Source organism: Eubalaena glacialis, chromosome 11, assembly GCF_028564815.1.
Source record: "Eubalaena glacialis isolate mEubGla1 chromosome 11, mEubGla1.1.hap2.+ XY, whole genome shotgun sequence".
NCBI classification, from domain to species: Eukaryota; Metazoa; Chordata; class Mammalia; order Artiodactyla; family Balaenidae; genus Eubalaena; species Eubalaena glacialis.
The window spans coordinates 59,132,666-59,152,323 of record NC_083726.1 but is presented as its reverse complement, the minus strand read 5'-3'; the positions used below and the strand labels follow the sequence as shown (position 1 = coordinate 59,152,323).

General features: G+C 49.0%; 1 protein-coding gene across 1 annotated transcript; it reads right to left on the bottom strand.

The window, feature by feature from the left end:
* Nucleotides 1-446: 446 nt before the first annotated feature.
* Nucleotides 447-14,282, bottom strand: AVIL (advillin). Its single transcript, XM_061204337.1, has 18 exons — nt 14,211-14,282; nt 13,297-13,493; nt 11,771-11,879; nt 11,570-11,680; nt 11,102-11,304; nt 10,589-10,667; nt 10,362-10,460; nt 9,522-9,675; nt 9,319-9,419; nt 8,700-8,837; nt 8,437-8,595; nt 7,472-7,651; nt 5,843-5,988; nt 5,589-5,733; nt 3,929-4,117; nt 3,231-3,299; nt 2,189-2,305; nt 447-753 (listed from the first exon to the last, which is right to left on the bottom strand). The coding sequence occupies exons 1-18, from the start codon at nt 14,280-14,282 to the stop codon at nt 640-642; spliced, it is 2,382 nt and encodes a 793-aa protein (XP_061060320.1). The 3' UTR covers nt 447-639.
* Nucleotides 14,283-19,658: the final 5,376 nt, after the last annotated feature.

Genomic DNA, 19,658 nt, shown 5'->3' with positions numbered 1-19,658 from the left:
GGACAGCTGTAAGGCAGATTTTGGCATTCTTAGGTCAACAGGGCTTCCAGTTATCCAGAGAGCTCACTCAACAGTGCCTCTTTACTTGCCCAGTACTGAGACATTTCTCCCAGTAGAACAAAATAGTTACCATAATGGGCAGACCCAAAATAACTGAAAAGAACTCCCATTTGCTCTTACAGGTATCTTTATTTGAAAATTTAAAAATCTCTGGCACATACAGTTCTGAGCATTTAGATTTTGACTTCAGGGTGTATATGTGAATAACTTCAATGTTTTGTGGGTTAAATAGGAAATACCGATCTTAAGATTTAAAACAAACTTAGGCCCTTGCCCCAATATTAAACACTTTAAACTTAGTTTTTTTGTTCTCTTACTTTTGACTTCTCCAGATCCCTGCAGTTTTAGTGCTTTCTGCTGAGGCCACAAAAATTAAAAAGTGGGCAGCTAACATTTTGTATATAACAACTAAGGAACGCAGGGATGAGAAAAATGGAGAACATGCTGTGATTTGCAGAGCCTACTGTATCAACATTAAGTAGCTGGATGTTAGGCAGAAATTAGTAGAGAAATTCCTTCCTGGTACTGGCACTATCTGCTTTCTTCTGGGGTCTTGCAGTAGGCAGATGCCTTCTTGCCTCAGAAAAGCCCCTTTTCTTTCTTCATCTGGAGCTGTTTCCAGCCAGGCAGAGCAGCAAATTGCCCTCTTGTGATGCCAAACACAGAAACAAAGTCCTGTTCAGAGAGGTAATTCTAAGAGAGAAGACAAAGTTTCTAGTTAGAAGGAGGACCTAGTACCTGTCAGTGCTAACGGGGTCGGGGAAATGGGGCCAAGAGAGAGTCCCAGGTAGTTCCTTGAAAGGGGAAGTAGAATGAATTATTCAGAAAGGTTTTAATAGACTTAAATTATTCATTGGAGAGTTCTTTGGCTTGTGGAGTCCCACCTTGGCCTCTGAAAGCCCTGGCTGGATTCGCTTACAGCCCCACCTGGCACCAGTGTCTTGCCAGAAGGACAAGAAATGGGTTATATATTATGTACAAGTTCTGAACGTTAGGCTTTGGCTGAATGGAGAACTAAATCGAGTGATGGTTTTCCTTGCTTTCTGCCCTTATGTGCCATTTTTTATCCAGACATTTTCAAATGCAAGATCAGGTGGACCTTAGAGCATAAAATTCTCCTAACATTTATTTATTAATGATTAATGAATATTTTCTGTCCAAGTAAAATTATTAAGATATGGTCTCTGTTTTCAAGAAAGTTGCAGCCCAGATACTTAAGAGTTGGTTAGATAAGACACTGTGGAAAATCCAGAGGCCCTTCCCCTTCAAGGGGGAAATAAATTAGTTCATTCAACATGACTGTTAATTCAATCAGCTGAAACTTAAGGTATGCCTGTGATCTGCTGGGCACCATTCTAGATGCTGAAAAGCTGAGAATGTGGGCGTGAACAAAACAGACAAGGTCCTTGCTCTTGAGGGTATCACTGGAGCGGGGCAGATAGACGGTGACCCAGTATAAAGGGACTACAGGCGGTGAGGGAGGCAGTGTCGGGGTGGTCAGGGGAGGCCTTCCTGGGGAGGTGGCATTGCCGCTGAGACCTAAATAGTGAGGAGGAGCTGGTTGTCTGATGATCTGGGAGAAAAATGTTTTCAGGCAGGAGCAATAGCAAGCATAAAGGCTCACGTTCGAGGAACAGAAAAACAGCCACTGGCTGAAGGGCGGTAAGTGAAGAGGGTAGTGGTCTGTGAGATGAAATCAGAGGTGGGCAGGGGCCGGATTGTTTGGGGCCTTGGGGGCCATCAGAAGAACTTTGGATTCTAAGTGCAGTGGGAAGCCATTCAAGGTGTTTTAAATAGAAAAGTATCATCTGTTGTAGAAGCCCATTGGTGGTTATGTGGGGAACAGATTGTAGGGCAGGGGTGGAAACCAGTTGGGGGCCTATGGCAGTGGTCCATGATGGCTGGACCATACTGGCAGCAGAGAGATGGAGAGCAGTAGACGGAAGCTAGCTGATGGATTGATGTGGGAGGTGAGAAAAAAGAAGCGAGAAGGAGCCCTGGGTTTTCGGCTTGAGCTCCTGGGTGATTCAGATGTCTATTGAGTGCTTACAGCGCTCCGGATCTGTCCTAGGCTGAGATGGTGCTTTACTCATGGAGAGCTCCACTTACATCAGATGCAGCCGCTCACCTCCTTTTTGGCAGGGTTCACATCCTCAGGCAACTCCTGACTCTGATTTTTCAACAGAACTTCTATGGGGTAATATTTTGGCTCAGAATTCAGGGAGAGGGTTGTGTCCCTCATATCCTAGGGAAGATAAGAATGTAGACACTGGATAAAAGACTCTTCAGGTCTGTGCAGTTGAAGTTCTGTGTTTATAATATTTAAATTTTGGTTTTTACCACTTCATACTTTATAATCATCCTTTAGAGCAATGGTCCCCAAAACTGGCTGCATGTCAGAATCGTCTGGGAATCTAAAATATTCAGATTTTAGGGTCCTTCTTGGGAAGGTGATTCAGTAAGTCTAAGGTAAATCCTGTATAGCCAGTTTGGCCTAGATGTTTTGCTTAAACATCATTTAAATACTGTGATCACATTCCTTCTATTGGTACTTTCACTTGGGCTCTACATTTCCAGCCTTCAAGTGACTTCAAATTGAAGTCATACTTCTTTTAAATATTTTTTAAGGATGCTACATTGCCATTAGCTTTGAAATCCTGAGTTTGTACAGCACAAAGGACAAAACTGCCAGATGGTTTGGACAGTGGTGCCATGTACTTGTCCTGATGTTAAAGAGCTGTTGGATTCCTGGCCAGAAGCTCCACTTCTTTTGGCCATTAAAATAGGGGTAATGGCCTGAGTTTCTGTGGACGCCCCTGTCAGAAACTGATAAACATTATCATTTGGGTTAGAAGCTTATTATTTCTGAAAAATACTACCAGTAAATTTAATTTGTCCTGAATGACGGAGAGAGTTGAATAATAAAATTTGGTTTTGTTTTCGTTGTTTTTTTAAACAGCAAGTCTGTTCTAAATTCTGGAAGGCAGTAAAATAAGGAACTTGGCTCTGAGACCTGCATTTCTACCGATTAAAACAATCTTCATATCAAAATAGACCACCAGAGTGATACTAAGAAGGACATGATAGGGTTTTGGCCATGTTGCATCTGTAGCATTTGCTGTTTCTCTCTGGCTCTGGTTGCCTGTGAATAGCTCCTCCAAGAAACTCACAGCAGTGATTCTCGTGATAGCAGCAGCGTCTCCCAGCTCTTCTTTTAACTGTTCATATGATTTCCCTGCCTGAAAAGAAGAGATAGAAAATACAGCATGAGATGCTGCTTATAGGGGAGGGACATGTCAGGCCTGGTCTGTACCCTCGAGAGAAGCAAAAAAGCCAGGGGACAGAAGACATTTCAGGGATAAGCAAAAATGAAAATCCCCCCTTCTGGGTCTATGCAGGGTTGGAAGGTACTTAAACATGGTGTGCATTCTTTGCTGGTGGCCCCTCAATGCTTCATACTAAGAGCAGTTGACTAGGAGTCAGTAAACCTGGCTTCTTCCTACTGGTTAATTGTGACTTCAGACAAATAACTTCTCCTCTGAGATTCCTCATCTGTTAACACAGGAAACAGTGTTCCCTAGCTATTAGGATGTAGAACTCAAAAAGTAATGTGTGTGGATATACTTTATAAACTTTATTACTTTTTCACACACTGCTTGTTCCTGAGGCAAGCTGTGAATTCTCTAACTGGACTTAGTGCCCTGGTGGGCGCGAAAGAGAAGGAAAGTAAAAAGCGGGGAGGGGCGAGGGAGTGGGGGAGATGCGGTCCTGGGTTTACTCAGCCCTTGAGTACCCCACCATCCCACTGAGCTCTTAGTGCCGAGCGCCCTGGCAGTAAGAACATCTTCCCGGTTCTCTCTGTTCTTACGCTCCAAATGTGAGGGTCCCAGGCCAAGAACCAGCCTGTGAATATGGGAGGCTCGAACCCCTGTTTAATGATCAGGATTGGTGTGCCGGTGTCTCGGCCGCTGGGGTGAGTGTGCAGGTACTCCTGGGCGGTAGCAAGAGCGCTCTCCTTCTCTGTGGCATTGGCCTCAGCCCCAATCCACAAGAACACCTGTTGTGGTAGAGATTGAGTATTTGTTATTGCACTCATACCAAGGGCGAAGTACCAATACTAGATCATACGTGCTGCCCTGTCTTTCCCTGTCAGCAGTTCACAGCCTCATCAGAGTAAAGCTTTTCTCAGATTCATTTTGATTTATGTATCTCCCAAATCTACATCTCCAGTCCTGAACTCTCTCTCTCTGAACTTTAGCTTCCTGAATCCAGCTTCCTGCAAAACACCTCCTCTTGGCTGACTCCAAGCACGTCAAATATAACACCGCCAAAATGTAGCTCTTTTCTAAATTTGTATCTGTGTCTTGGTTCTTGGTGAGTGGTGTCCATTCAGTCACCCAAGGCAATAACCTGGGAGTCATCCTAAATGCCTTCCATAACACCAGGACTTAGCTAATTTACCTCCTATGCTTTTGTCCAATCTGTCACCATCCCTCTGTCTCTACTCCACAGCTCCTGTGTGGGCCAGCAGCTGCTCTTACTGGACTAGGACGGTAGTCTGCTGATTGGTCTCCCAACATACAGTCTTCTTTTTCCTCACAAGCCATCCCTCCTCTCCTACACTCGCCAGAGTGATCTATCTAAAGCACAGTCTGACCATGTCACTCTCCTGCTTAAATTTCAGTAGCTTTCCCCGATGAATTTCAAACTCCTTGACATGGTAGGTAAGGCCCACCCCTACTTCTTTAGCTGCACCTCTAGGGTGCGTTTTAACTCTGTCTTATGCTCTGATGATACTATTTGTAGTTCCCTGTATACTAGACTATTCATGCCTTGGTTTTCCTTTGCCTGAATGCCCTCTTTACCTGATTAATGCCTGTTTATCTTTTGAGTCTGGGAGCCATCTCCTCCAGAAAGTCTTCACTGAGCCCCAAAACTGTGTTGAGTGCCCCTTATTTGTGCTCCCATGGCACCTCATACGTACCTCCATCATACTAAAATGATGTTTCTATGTCCGGTCTCCTCCACCCTCCCTCAGCCTGTAAACTCTGAGAGTAGGATGAGGCCCTTGGCCTTGGTGACACCACACCCAGCACAGTGATTAGAACGGACAAGGTGTTGAGTATGTTTGCTGAGCCGAATTGAAGAAAATGGGATGTGGTGGAGGGGCTGCCTTGAAGGTACGCTTTCGTATCCCTTTGTTCCCTAAAAGGCCCATATCCCTGGGTGTGGAGCCTGCTGCTCTTGGTCCTGAGAGAATGGAGTGCATGATGGTAGGATGGCATGATTTCCTAAAGCACAGTGGGAAGATTCCCAGGATGGTGAGTTTTAAACAACATTCTATTCTCTCCAGCCCTGGCAAAAAGCAGGTTCTTCCTTTGGTCACCACTGACAAATGTTTGATTGACTTGGGGATGGTCCAGGGCTACCCTGGCTTTATCTGGGGGGTTGGGGAGAGGTACTACATAAAAAATAGCCTAAAGCTTGAGGATCTTTGTCATTTGTTCCAAGCTCTCTGGCTGTCTTACCTGGTCCCAGGTATCCAGGAGCATCACGTCATCTGGGTTCAGGTCATCCTGGGTGAAGTCTGTGATCTCAGTGACAATGAACCGGCCAGTCTTATTGGAACATTCAAAGAGACGGGACTGGACATCTAGGATTTCCTGCTGTAGTCTGCAATACAGTCCAGTTAGTAGAGGAACTGAGCTGCTTAGAAATCATGTGCAGTTCACAAGTCTGGTAGGCAGGGGGAGCCAAGAGGGGGGATGCTGTGGTCCTGTACCTTTTGTCATTGGCATAGGGAGTTTTTCCTCCCAGCAGGTCCCAGAACTCAGCTGGCTCCTGGCCCTCAGCCACTGTGTTCTCGGTGCCATCACAGAGAATTCCGGCCAGCTCCTTAGCCATTGCCCGCTCATCCCCACTAGACCCCTGAGAGTGGGGTGGGGAGAACGCAGATGTTAGTTGCACACAGGCACGTTGATGTGGGAAAAAAGTGTCTGAGACTAATAGCTCAGTGCAGCCAGGATCATCTACCAAGCCACAGTACCTCAGCACGTGGAGATAGATAGGTTTGTTCTGGTGCTGGGAGGGGCAGGGGGCAAGGGGCGGGGGGCATGGAGGAAAACAGTGGTGGCAAAGGACAAGACTAAACTCTGAAACCCACAGTGGATATTGACAAGTCACCTTTGTTTTGCTTTCAGTTGGAATTTTAGCACCTACTTTTGACTATTTTTTAAGAGGAAATTTAAGTTTATTTTTTAAATTATATACAGGAAAATTCACTCTTTTTGCCGTAGAGTTCTATGACTCCTGACGAATGCATAGAATCATGCTGCCACCACCACAACAAAAACAGAGCAGTCGTGTCACCACTGCAAAAAATTCCCTCGGGCTACCTACCCCTTTGTAGTCAACCCTCCCTGAATCCTTAACCTCTGGCAACCACTGATCTGTTCTCCATCATGATAGTTTTGCCTTTTCCAGCATGTCACAAATGGAATCATACGCTATGTAGCCTTTGTGCTAGTGCACTGTGCACTTAGCATAATGCATTTGAGATTCATCCTTGCAGTTGTGGGTATCAACAGCTTGTTCCTTTCCATAGCTGAGTAGTATCCCATTGTGTGGATGCACCGCTGTTTGTTTATCCATCCTCCAGCTGGTTTGCTTCCAGTTTTTGGTGATTACAAATAAAGGTGCTATAAACATTTGTGTACAGGTTTTTGTGTGAAGACAGTTTTTTATTTCGCATGGGTACATACCCAGGAATGGGGTTGCTGGGTCGTATGGTAAGTGTATGTTTTATAAGAAACTGTCAAATTGTTCTCCAAAGGCCGTATTTGCTTTCCCACCAGCAGTGTGTGAGAATTCCTATTGCTCTGCATCCTCACCAGCACTTGATATTATCTTTATTTTTTTCAGTCATTCTAATAGGTGTGTAGTGGTATCTCATTGGGGTTTTCATTTGCATTTCCCTAATGACTAACGATGTTGAGCATCTTTTCCTGTTCAATTCTCTTTTGCAAAACAATTTTAGTGCTTTTTAATGCAGATGCAATCTAAATTGACAAAAATCACATTTTTAGTGTTTTTGTTCAGTGTTCATGGCCATCCTGTTACAGTCCACCAAACTGGTGTGGAAAGATTGACTTATCCAGCCTGCATCCAGCCTCCATGTGTTTAGAGGTTTATGGAGGGTCTCCTGGATGTAAGCAGTGTGTTAGTGAGTTTCTAATTGGAGGCCTAATTGTGGGGAACATTGTCAGTCCCTTTGAAGATCCTTTAGGAAAAGGTTCCTTTTTTTGAGGACTGCTCCAGCCTACTCTTGAGTTCCTTTGCCCTTGCTGACAGGAGGGTTGGTGCAGGGCTGGGCTCTGAGGGGCTGGTACGACCACTGGGCCAGCCATCCTACCTTGCCATACCACAGGTAGTGCTCTGTCTGGGTCTGCAGCAGAAAGACATCATTGGAGTTTAGGGAGGAGGTGAAAGCTGGAACCTCCACCGCTTTGGTGTTAGATTTGTCATTTCCTTGAATCTGGAAGAGCCTTACCGGAGGATTGGGCTCGGCATTTCCCTTCCTGGAAGTCCCACCCTAGAGAGAGAGAAAAGCAGAGTCCGGAACTAAGGTGCACCATGTGCGCCGGGCACTGGGCTAGCATTGTGGAGAACATGGATGTGTTTGACACCGTCTTTGCCCTCAAGGAGCGTCTAGGCTAACGGGGAGAGGCTGAGGTGAGCTGGAGTTATGGTACCAATAGTATTAGCTTTCATTCTGAGACCTCGGTTATATGCCAGGCTCTTTGCTGGTGCCTTATCTACATCATTTTATAGATCCTCATAATAACTTTGTGAAGTAGGTATTATTATCCCACAGTGCAGATGGGGAAACAGGCGTAGAAACTTGGCTAATAAATGACAAGACTAGGACTTGACCACAGTCTTGTGTATATCAAACATGTGACGTTATACATTCCTGGTAGTGCTTCAGCCAGGGCTTCATGGAAGAAATGGAACTTGAATCTGAAGGGGCACATTCTCTGGGGGAGGTGGACAGGTAATGATATGGCACACGTGAGGTCTAATGAGGACACCCACCTGACGGGAGTGGAGTGTGTAGGCTAGGGAGCTGAGGGTGATGCGCCTGCACAGGTAATATGGGTCAGATTATAAAAGACCTTGAACATGAATTAGGAAGTGGTTTGGACTTGAAGCCCCAGGCAGTCGGGATTCACTTCAGTGTCTTAGATTCACCCCCTTCTTGTCTCTGTCTTCCCCAAGCCCTGCTCTCTACCCCTCCTCTCCTCTGCTGTAGTCTCCTGCTGACCTGCTGGTTCTGAGCATTCTGCTTATGCTGTAATTTTATCTGAGGGCTCTCACCTCGAAGATAACCAGCTTTCCTTTGAAGACGGCCATGAAGTGGCGTGGCTCCTTCCCCATGGTAACCCGAACCTGCACAGCGGCCCCATCAAACTGCCGGTCCACCTCCACCGCCTGGTATGCCGAGGCTGCCAGCTCATCCTGTGAGGCGTGGCGGCCCTGCAGTGGTGAGCGGGTGCGATGGGTCCCTGCTACCCCCGGCCCTAGCTCAGTGGCCAGAGGAGGCGCCAGGATCCAAAGCTGAGAGCCTGCCCCAGGCCTACCTGCCAGATGTACAAGATGTAGTGCGGCTTCCCGTGCATCTCGTACGTATAGAGAACCAGATAGCAGTCTCCCCCATAAAAGAAGCCATACCACTGATGCTCCACGGGGACCAGCTCCAGGTTTTCAATTCTCCAGACCTAGGCATAGAAGGAGACACAATTCCCCAGAGATGGGAGTCCTGTGAAGAAACAGCTACCTGGAGGGAACTGGGCCATGCTTAGCAGAGAATCCAGGTGGGTGAGGCACTAACGTCCATTCAAAGTACACCTTCCCCCTCTGGTGCTTCTTTCCAGTGGTGAGGGCTTATCACATTTGCATGATTTGAATCCCAAGAACTGGATCGTCCCTGGTCAGATGCATCCCCATCATGGCTCAGAGATGATTTGAATATGTCTGCCAGGTGAGTTATTGATAGCACACTGGAGTATCTACCTTTCACTTCCGTGAAGAATTGTGGGAAAACCCTGCAGACTCGGACACCTCTTTGAATAGTCCTGAGGTGCCAGAGGTGGAAAGGAAAGCAAAGCAGACACGGAATCACGTGCCCCTTCTGTACAGCAGAGCAGCCAGGAGGGCCAGTGCTGCCGCCTGCCCTGGGATGTGGGTCACTGGGCTTACCTCAACGTTGCCGTTGCCGTCGTCGACCATTCTTTCCTGGGCTGCCACCTCTGGTTTGGTGTGCAGCAGAGTCACATCAAATTTATCCTGGAAAACGTTAACTGCACGGAAGGGGTTGGGAGAAGCCAAGTGAGCGACAAGCACCTGTGCCTGCCTTTCTAAAGAGTCCCGGCAGTGAGAACACGATCTGGGGGCAATCTTACCGATTTTACCAATGCTGAACGTTTTCCCCAGACCAACGGTCTGTTCCTTCACTGACCACTTCTGGAACAGCTGCTTGAACATGGCTGACTCGGCACCGTCACTGACGGTCTCCACGTTGGTACTGCTGGGGTAGCCCTTCATCTTGATGAAGTTCTGCAGGTGCCCCCCCCCCCCCCGAAGGACAGGTCAGTCAGGGACTGCACTGGGCTCTTGACTTGGCTGGTGATTCACCCCTGTGAAGCCAGTTGGTAGGATTGTTCCCTTCTGGGAGTCAGAGTCAAATTCTAACTCACTTCTGTCTAGGGACCAAGTTACCTGCCCTCAAGGAAAGGACTGAGCGGAACATTTTGGCATCTCTTCATTGGCCTGTCCTGATTATTACTGATTTTTTGTTTTTTGTAAGATCCTCTATTCTGTGTTCCTTCAGCACTCCTGTACTCTACTGACTTTGTATCACCTTCATTTGCCCCTTTCTTGCTTTGTAAGTGCATCCTGCCTGGTTCATCTGCATGGGTCTGCACAATGTCATAAGCTCCTTGAGGACAGGGCCATTGACCTTGATATGTGATATCTCCTTCAATAATAACAGCCACCTTTTACTGAGCAGCTGTGTGTGCCAGGTATTGTTCTGAGTGCTTTATAAATGTTACTTAATCCTCACAACAACCCCAGGAGATGGCATTAAACCTGGATTTGAATCCCAGTTTGTCTGTCTGACTTTGAAGTCATGTATGTAACTGCGATGTTCTATGCTCTGGTGCCTAATATGGCTCTCTGAGCACATCTGATGTGTTATGGACAGAATATTTTGGACAATATTGCACATCCATAGCTCCTACCAGAGCTTTAGACATGGCCATCTGTTTCTCAACCTTTGTGGCTCCTCTTCCTTTCCACACATAGATCTTGGTTCCACTTTGGTCCAGGATGTAGCAGTCCTGAAGCAGATGGTCAGGGATAAAAGTGGTTACTCCTGCCCAAGACCATGAGGAAGGCCTTTCCCTAGGGTCTGCCTCTGAAGCCAGGTCTGGCTACCCCAAGCCAAGCCCACCCAAGCTCTACTTACATCATGGTTCAGTAAGCCCTGGACCAGAGGCCTCGTTGCTACCTCTGTGACCGCCAGCTGCCCAGCTGAGTCTGAGACACTAGAGAAGGGGAGAGGTTAGCCTGTACCTTCTCTTCTACAAAGCATCGTGTAGTCAATCTGATATTTCATGGCTTTGTCTTAGAATGGAGTTTCTGGGTAGAGTTCGACTTCTTGCGACAGGCATGGCTTGAATGCAGACAGGAATGTGATGCACTCTGTTCTCCCGAACGTTATCCTGTCCACATCTCTAGGCACGTATAGATCTGAGCAAAGGAATGGTCTCCCCCAGAGACCAGGAAGAGTTGCTAACAAGAGCAGATGGTAGCTGCTCAGGGAACACCGAGCTCCTTATAGAAGTTGCATTTGAAAAAGACTGAAAGAAAGCCAGTCACCTGCACCCCAAACGAGGAGCCAAGCAGAAGTGCTGGTTTTCCGGGGGGACACCTTCCCCCTACCCCAGCTTCCAACCAGCAGCCAGGCTTGGCTACTCACTGATACAGCGTGATATTTGATTTCTGCTGCTGATCTATGATCTCATCAGGGACCGCAGGCTTGATAATGGAGTGCCGGCCGAGGGTGTCCTGAAGGACCTTCATCAGCTCTGGACTGGCCGCCTCCTTGTCTCCCTCGATCACTCCTATTTCAGCACGGCACCCTCGCTCCCTGTCCCGAATATCCTTTGCCAGAAGCATAGCCTGTAAAGAAGCCCGAGGAAGCACTCAGCTCCCAAAGGAGCAGCCTGGATCCCAGACACAGGAGTTACCCTGATGCTGAGGACCCCAGGCTGCGTCGCGGGCTCGCACACGTGGCCTGTCTCTGAAACAGATGCTGCTCAAAGGCAGGGGTCTGGCTTGAAGGGCAGGAAAGAGCCAACGAGGAAAGAAGAAGGAAAGGGCAGCTGAGGGAGTGCGAGCCCCTGAGGCCCCGGGGGAGAGGAGGGAGCAACAGAACAGGCCACACCTTCAGACGCTCCCTGCTGCTGCTCTCTGGGCCATTCCACTGGATGATGACCTTCCCAAGGTCCAGCAGGAAGACATCACCTCGGTTAAAACTGTCCCAGCTCATTTCCACCTGCAGGGGAGGTAGACATTATGTAGGAGGAGTTCTTAGGTGCTAGGCGGAGAGGCCCTGGGCCCAGGACAGACAAGGGGCAGGACTTACCTCGGTGGCCCTGATGTTTCTCTTCCCCTTCACGTGCAGCAGCCGCTTCACGTCGTAGGTATTGGTCTCCACGTGCTTCATCCCAGAGGCCACACCCCCCTTCTTGTAGCTGAGGGAACATCCGTTATTTATTGAGCACCTGCTATGTGCTAGGTACTGGGGACACAGTTGTGGGTCACACAGATGCAACCTCTGCCCACGCGGGTGACGACAGTAAATGAGCCAGGTAAACATAGATGCTGGTCACCACTGCCACAGAGGTGCACTCAGCGGTGGGCTTTTGGACAGCATGTTCAGGGCAGTCTTCTCCGAAGGACTGATATTTGAGCTGGGATATTAAGAGTAGGAACCAACCACCAGAGGACTAGTTCTCCAGACAGAGGGTGCATCACTGATGAAGTCCCCAGAGCACAGAAGAACTTGTTTTGTTTCGTTCTAGAAACTGTGTGAATGTCGCATGTGATGGGGAGAGGGGCACAAGTCAGGCAGGAGCAGAAACATTAATGACACCGTGGCCTTAAAACCAACTCACTCCAGGAATCTGCTCTCCCGCCCCTGGCCCTCACCCCAGCCCAGCCTCCCCGAGGCGTCCCACATGTGACGGGCACGCAGAAAGCCACGGGGAGCAGAGGGTTCCCTGGTGACTCACTGTGGTGCTCTGTGCCCAGTAGGTCCTCAGTGGGGACTGCTGACCTGCAAGAAGCTGGCCTTGGACCAGCCTCAGAACTCTCAAGCTCACTGGAATTCCTTTTTCTTTTCAATCTCAAGTGCAAAGTTTTGAGGTAATCAAGCTCCTCAGTTCATGGAAGGTTTTCACCATTGGCCTTTATGAGACCCCTCTCTTGTAGTAAGTATTTGTGTGTTCCCTTTTATCTGCATACCCTACCCCCCTTTCTCTCTCCTCCATAGGCATCCATTCTAACAGTTTAACATCTGTCTTTTTATTTTCTTTCTGGTAAAATGTGGCCTGTTGTTTTGAGTTTATGTATTTTTTTAAAAACAGACATTGGCATTCTGTTCTATATTTCAAGCCTGTTTCTACCTGTGCTCCCTAAGCCCTGTGTTTTTAAGGTCTGTCCACATGTCAGATGTGCCTCTAATCTGTTGCTTCCAGCTGTGGCATGGTACTCCGCCGTGTCGCGGAGTGTTTTTCCTGTCCACATTGCCTGCAGCTTCCCACCACCACTAATGTGAACGTTCTGGTTCATGTGCCCTTGTGGACCTGGGAACGTGAGCGCTCCTTTGGGTCACACCCCGGGGGGTGAGATCTGCCCCAGTGGCAGCAGACTACTCTCTGGAATGCTGGGCCAGTCCTCACTTGCACCAGCAGGGCACCTGTCTCCCCAGAGCTTCGACGACACTTGGCGCCTCTCAGCTCTCTAATTTACGCTGCTCTAGTAGGTGGAAATGATGGCTTTGTTTGGATTTGCATTTCTCTGATGACTTTCTTCATATACGTTTTGGCCCTTTTGGTTTCGTCTTTGGTAAACTGCGGTTACGTCCTTGCTCTGTGCATAGCTACTCACATGATGCCCTGCTTGAAGTAGCCGCGGAAGGTGTCGGACTCGTGGCACTGGACCTCCCGGTGCTGCACGGGGCTGCCCCCCAAGTAGTCATCCAGCTGCGTAGTGTAGATGGCTACGCAGCTCTTCTCATCCTGCGAGGAGTCCTTCCCAATCCAGAAGTGGATGTCCTGGGAGAGGATGCTGCCCACTCTCCGGGTCTGGGATGTAGTCAGAGAGATCAGGTCAGGGGCCAGCTCGCCTCCCCTTCGCTGCTGGCCTTTCTGGCGTGGGAAGAACGTGGCCTACGGTGACTTGTGTCCTGCCCTTGGCAGGCTTGGGGCCCCTCCCTCCCTGCAGTGGCCCGGGTGCAGACCTCCTCTGTGGCTCAAGCCCTGGCAGCCCAAATCCCTCCCCACATTTGGGGAATGTTGACAGCTTATTGTTCTCAAAATAAACAGAGGCCAATGGGGATCTTTTCCGGGTTGGACTGCAGGCTTTTCTTGCTGCTGCTTCGCACCCCTGCGCTTGCACATCTGGCACAGTGCTGCTGTCCATCTGCATGGCTCTGTCAGTACTGTCCACGTGGGAGATTGTTTCCTCCACTAGATGAGTACTTTGAGGCCAGAGATGGCCTTGTATCCACCTGGCCTTCCTTCACAGCACTGTCATCTGGGGTCTGGGTCCCGGAGGGAGAAGTGCTGCTGTAGGCTACTGGCGGAGGTTCAGACTGAGGGCCACACCCACACCCTCTGATGCAAAATTTAAAACCCTGGCCTAAGAAACCCTTTGATAGTCAAAGTGGAGGCCTGTTCTATATAACAGCGAGGAAGAATCAAGATGGATACCAGATTAACCTCATGGGCCGATCTCCCAGTGGGGCCCCAGAGCTGGCTCTCAGGGGAGCAGCTCATGGGAATGGGGGGCATGGTGCTCACCGAGAGGATGAGGTAGCAGTCTCCCTCATAGAAGGTGCCGTGGGCATTCAGGGGCACCAGCGCCAGCTCCATTTTCTGGAAGGACAAGGGGTGTATATAGGCTGCATTCTCTCCCTCCTCCCCCGACCCCCCCCAGGCCTCCCCCTGCACGCCGTCATTGACACGGGCGGCAGGGGAGAGGAGGGAGATGTCCCCATGGGGCATGGCGGCCAGCCACAGGATTAGCGCGGCCACCCCTCTGGCTTCTGCTGAACTCCACCTGCCCAGCCCTGGGTCTGGATCCGGGTGCCTGTCCTCACCCCATCCTCCTCGCACCGCCTGCTTGGCCTCATCTTGCTACAGCCTGTGAGCTGCCTCAGTCCTTTGTAGAGTTGGGTGTAAGCCCTCAAGTAAAAGCCCATCTCTGAGCCGCTGCACCAGAGTGCCTCCAGCGCTGACTCTGACCACCCAGAGCTGGCCAAGTTCTGAGAGAACGGGGGGAGCCAGGATTCTGTGAGGCTCTGAGGGGGGAGTGCCAGCCGTGTGCAGGCTCCCTGCCGAGGGCTCTGTATTTGGAGTCTGGGTTGGAGCCCTGATGCACCTGTCACCTGCATGTCTGGCTCGTCCCAGGAGAGCCATTCCCATGGCCTCAGATGTGGACTTTCATCACTATCTCCAAGTAGGTAAACCTGCAGTCATGTTTGTGTATTCTGTGTAAAATATGTGTGTTAAATGTAAAAATGTTAAATATCCCACAATTTGCGTAACTCTTTTAGTACCTATTAGTTTTTAAATAAACCGGGAGCCTTAAAACAGTGGGAGTGACCTGGGCTCTCACAAGCTCTGAGCTGCTTGCTGGGGGGCTGTGACTCCCCTCGTGGTAGAGGATGGTGAGGTGGGGCACATCACCTCTGCGTTTTCTGCAGCAGAGCCACTCACTGGGCTCAGAGCAGGGAGGTGGGGTGAGGCTGCCAGGCCAGGGCGGTTCCCAACTATAGACCGCTAGAGCTCGAGGTCAGCCAGAGGGGCTCAAGCCCGAGTGGGAGAAGGGATGAGCAGGGCACCGATCTGTCCTGTACCCGCCAAATCTTCCTACCACCTTGCAGGAGCCAGAGTGCCCCGTGGAAGACAGGTTCCATTGTCCTGACAGAAGCGGCCAGGTGTCTAGGGGCTCTGTGGGTGGGCCTGGGCCCCACCCATCTCTCCAGGGCATTTACTAGAAACGCAGATGGCTGGATAAAAGGCAAGCCTATTTTTGCTTGGAGCCCTGCTCTCCAAGGCCAAGAACATTTCCTCCACCTGTCACCCGCCTGCTCTGAGCACCCAGGAGGGGTCAAGGATCGGAAAACGTGCCCTTTGGAGCTGCCTCTCACTGTTGTTGAACCACAGACAGGAGACCAAGGCGTGTGGAGGGCCTTCAGCAGACCAGAGTCTCCTGCTCCCATCCAGCCCAGCTCACCTCTATTCTCCAGGTGATGATCCCAGGGTCGTTGTCCACAGCCTGAAAAGCACTGCTCAGAGACATGGCGCTTGTCTTCCTGGGACTGAAACATCACAGAGCAAGCACAGAGATGACGCCTCCCACAGCAGTCATCCGGCTAGCTTTCCTCCTAAGTCACTTCCCAATCTCTTGTCAGCCATCCTGCCATGTCCTTGTGGTGCATCCCTGCACTCACAGTGATGCGGAAAATGACTTGTCCAAGTTCATGTCGTAAGGCTGGCTGGCCCAGGGATCCCCACCGGAAATTCTGCTTCCCACTTGCCACTTTCCTTGTTAAGAGCTCTGATAACACAGCCATGATTATTTACTGAAGGGGTGACAAATATGCTAAGCCCTGTGTTGGTTGACTTTATGTTCTCTCATTTAATTCTCATAAGCTGAGTATACTTTGTCTTACATTGTGGGAAAATTGAGGTTCAGAGAGGTTAAATAATTTACTCAATATCACTAGAATGAAATCCATACCTGATCTTAAAATCTGTGCTCTTTTCTAGTTTCTGTGATGTACTGCAGCCCTTCCTAACTTACCTAAATTCAGTGGCACATGGGATTGAAAAGCTTATGTCGGAATAAGTGTTTCCAAACTGGGTTTCCTTCTTTCATTCCCAATCCCTCTAACTCTCCCAGACTCCCTGCTTGCCAGGTCCTCTCCACAGTCAACAATTTGATCTTTTACTTCCCAGACTTTTTTAAGTAAACTATCCTAAAACTCAGACAACCCATTCTGCTTCTGTCACATGACTAATATATTCCCTGTACCTCACAGAAGAAAAGGGAAAGTAAAATGGCAGGGCTGGGCCTGGGACAAAGAGTTCAGGGTGCCAGCAGGGGCAGGTAGGCGTGGCCTGCGGGCAGATCCTCCCCCCACCCCCCGACCCCTCCCACACAGACCCAGACAGTGGTTCTGTGGCCGCCCACAGACAGGGTGGGGAGAGGGAGGAAGAGGTAAAGAGAAGTGTGGACTGCGTACCATCTCTGTTCGAAGTGTGTCTAGGGTTATCAAGCACCTACACATGTCCATGGCCACACAGTCTTTAAATAATGAAAATTCCTGCCTGGTTCTTGCTCTCAAGGGGCTTGCAATCTGATTGATACACATCACTGATGAACGCTCCCAAGAGGCAAAGGAAAAAGGACGGGCCTGACGAAGTTACACAGGATAAAGAAAAAGAAACAAAAGAAAAAACAACCCCACCCAGAAAGGACTATCTGGGGTTTTGCTATTTGGAGGCATATTGTGCTTGTTAAGAGGAGCATGTCTGGCCATTCTTTTCTTAAGCCTTGGCGGATGAACCCAGGTTTGGAGAGTATGTGCCATTATCTAGTATGGACGTTGGCAAAAAAACAAAACAAAAGACAAACAAAAAACTCTCTTTGTCTACTGCTACAGCAGGACTAAAGCAGAGCAGTGATGCGGAGCTGCCAGTGTTTAAGGATTTAATTTGATAATTGGCACTGCCCCACCCTGTGCTGCTTAGAATTGCCAGGAAATATTTGTTCAGGTTTTCTTCAGACCCTAGATTTCAGTCATTAAAGGCAAATGCTGTGACCCAACTAGGGGAAGGGGACAAGGAATTCATTCCTTGGAGAGAGGTTAAGAGTAAACCTGGTAAAAGTCAAACCAGCTGGCACTAATTAGAACTGTGAGTCCAGAGGCCAAAAGCAGTCCCATTTTCCAGCAGGGACTTAGCAATCAAAATGCTCACTGGACCAGGGTCCCTGAAATGCAGGAGAAGACATGCTCAAAGCAGGGACTTTGCCATACTGGAACACCCAGAAAATGTGACTGGGGGACTGAGCAAAGTCCCCCAAAGCTCAGTCTCTCCCTCCCTCCTCCTCAAGTCCTGATTTATCAACTCAGCACCCTTTGAGACCACTGCACAAACCGCTGGGCGGGGTGCAGTTTTGAAATCCCAGCTTAAAAGCTGGTGGCCCTTAATTCTTACCAATACTCCTAGGAACAGACCCCAGAGGAAGCTGGTTTAAATTTCTGCCTTGCCCCATACCATCTCTTTGAGATGGGTGAATCTTTCCAAGCTTTTGAAAGTGTGCCCTATGTTTTGTGGTCTCTAAAAAGCACCTCGACTTCTCAGCAGGAAGTTTGCAAAACTGGTCACAAACTCCTGGTCCAACCCTTTAAAAGCCTCATCCGAGAACACAAAGCCAAGGAAATTTTAATCTCCTCTCTCTTTTGTTTCTTTCTAGTTCAAGTAAAATTGCTCTATTGACGTGCATCCATAAACCAAATAGAACTTACCTTGCCTTCTCTCTCAGCGGTCTTCCCAGTTTTCTGGCGGGTCAGCACTGTTGAGGAACCACCCAATGCTGGAGGTTCCAGGTCCTGCTGCCTTACCTTAGTAATGGCTGCACATACACTGGGTTATATTTGCTTGCGTTTGCATCCTAACCGCATTTTCCTAGTCCTGGCCAATCACAGCCAACCTAGCCCTGGGCTTGACTTATTCAAACCAGAGAGAAAGCTGTATCTGTTCCTATTCAAAACAGCAAAAACAAGAGCAGACTTTTAAAGGCTTCTTTTAACTCCAGCTCCACGCCCTGATCTAATTGATTTTTTAAAAGTGCACAGCCCATCAATAATGCAGGAAAGAGGGTGGGAGGATATGAAATTTGCCATATTGTAGATATGAATGCATTACACTGATGACAAGAAGCAGGGGCTGGGGCTGCCCCCCCCCACCCTCCGAGCGCTTGGGATGTCCAGGCTGGCAAGTGCCTCTCGAGAAGCTCCTGGGCATTTCTCAGAGGGTAAGTCTGGGAGAAGGGCCTGGAGTGAGTTATTAGGTCATCCTGTTTTGCCCCTTGGGGTCTCCCTCGGGGTCATATATCAGTCCAGTCAATATCTGAGTGCCTACTATGTGCCAAGAACCACGCTGGGCTCTGCGTTTCAAGGCTCCTAGTTTGGGGAAATCAGTAAGGGGCACAGAAGGAAGACTCTAAATCCCTTGGGGCTTCTGGTTCCTCCCCAGAAGTCAACAGGACACCAAGCATATGCTTATTAAGCACCTGGATGGCAATGCGGTTCATTCCACATGGGGGCCAGGGAAGAGCTAATGTAGCCCGACTTCTGTAACCTTGAGCAAAATCCCTGTGCTGAGTGAGTGCACGGCTGGTCCCCCGGCTTGGGCGCCCCAGCCTCGTCATGACAGAGGCGTTTTAAGGGAAGAAGGGGGGTAAGTGCCCGAATGAACAACAGGAGGGTCAGGAGGCAGTGCCCATTCACGGATGGGTTTTTTAAACCCACTTTTATTCATTAATTGTAAGTAGTACAAATATTCCAAAAATATAAACAGACACTTAATGGCATCCTACATTTCAAGTTTTTGAATACAACAAGTTTATCAAACCATGAACCTGTAAGCAAGGTAGTCAGAACCCCACAGCCCAGTCACAGTGGGAAGCAGATCTCCCCCACCCTCCAAACGGTATCTTGAAGGGGGTTACGTGGCACGACATGGAACATGTAAAATCTGAGATACTACAAGCAAAGAAGCTCACGGGGCGCAAAGAGGAGGGTCTGCTCCAGGGGCAAGCCCCACAGCAGTAAAGGAATGGGGCAGGGAGCCAGACCCCTGCCTTCCCTCCCCTGCTTGAATGCAAGTATTTACCAGTATTAAAATAAAAGGACAAAACTAAAACCCCATTTTACAAAAAAGGCGACTGAGAGACAGTAGTGGCAAGTAACCGACTGAAGACCTGAAGGGGAAAACAGGCTTACTTTCCGGAGACGCTTGACCTGTCTGGGACATGGGATATAGGACAGCCTTACAGGGGGGGTTGCCTTACTGAATGAGGCCTCATGAACAGGGTAGGGGTATCAAAATAGAACGGGATCCATTTCCCAGGGAATGACTGCCTTTAGACTTCCCATGCTTTTAGCACAGAGAAGTTTGTGGGCCACTGTTAACAGAGGTGAATTTATAAAATGGTCAAACTCTTTGGGAGGCAGG

Coding starts and splice junctions, on each gene's coding strand:
- AVIL (XM_061204337.1), bottom strand. CDS start 14,282: ATGGAGCTGGCGCTGGTGCCCCTGAATGCCCACGGCACCTTCTATGAG. Junction 9,420..9,521: donor GTTCAGCATTGGTAAAATCG/GTAAGATTGCCC, acceptor CCTTCCGTGCAG/TTAACGTTTTCCAGGATAAA. Junction 3,300..3,928: donor GGGACCCTCACATTTGGAGC/GTAAGAACAGAG, acceptor TCTTCTTTTCAG/GCAGGGAAATCATATGAACA.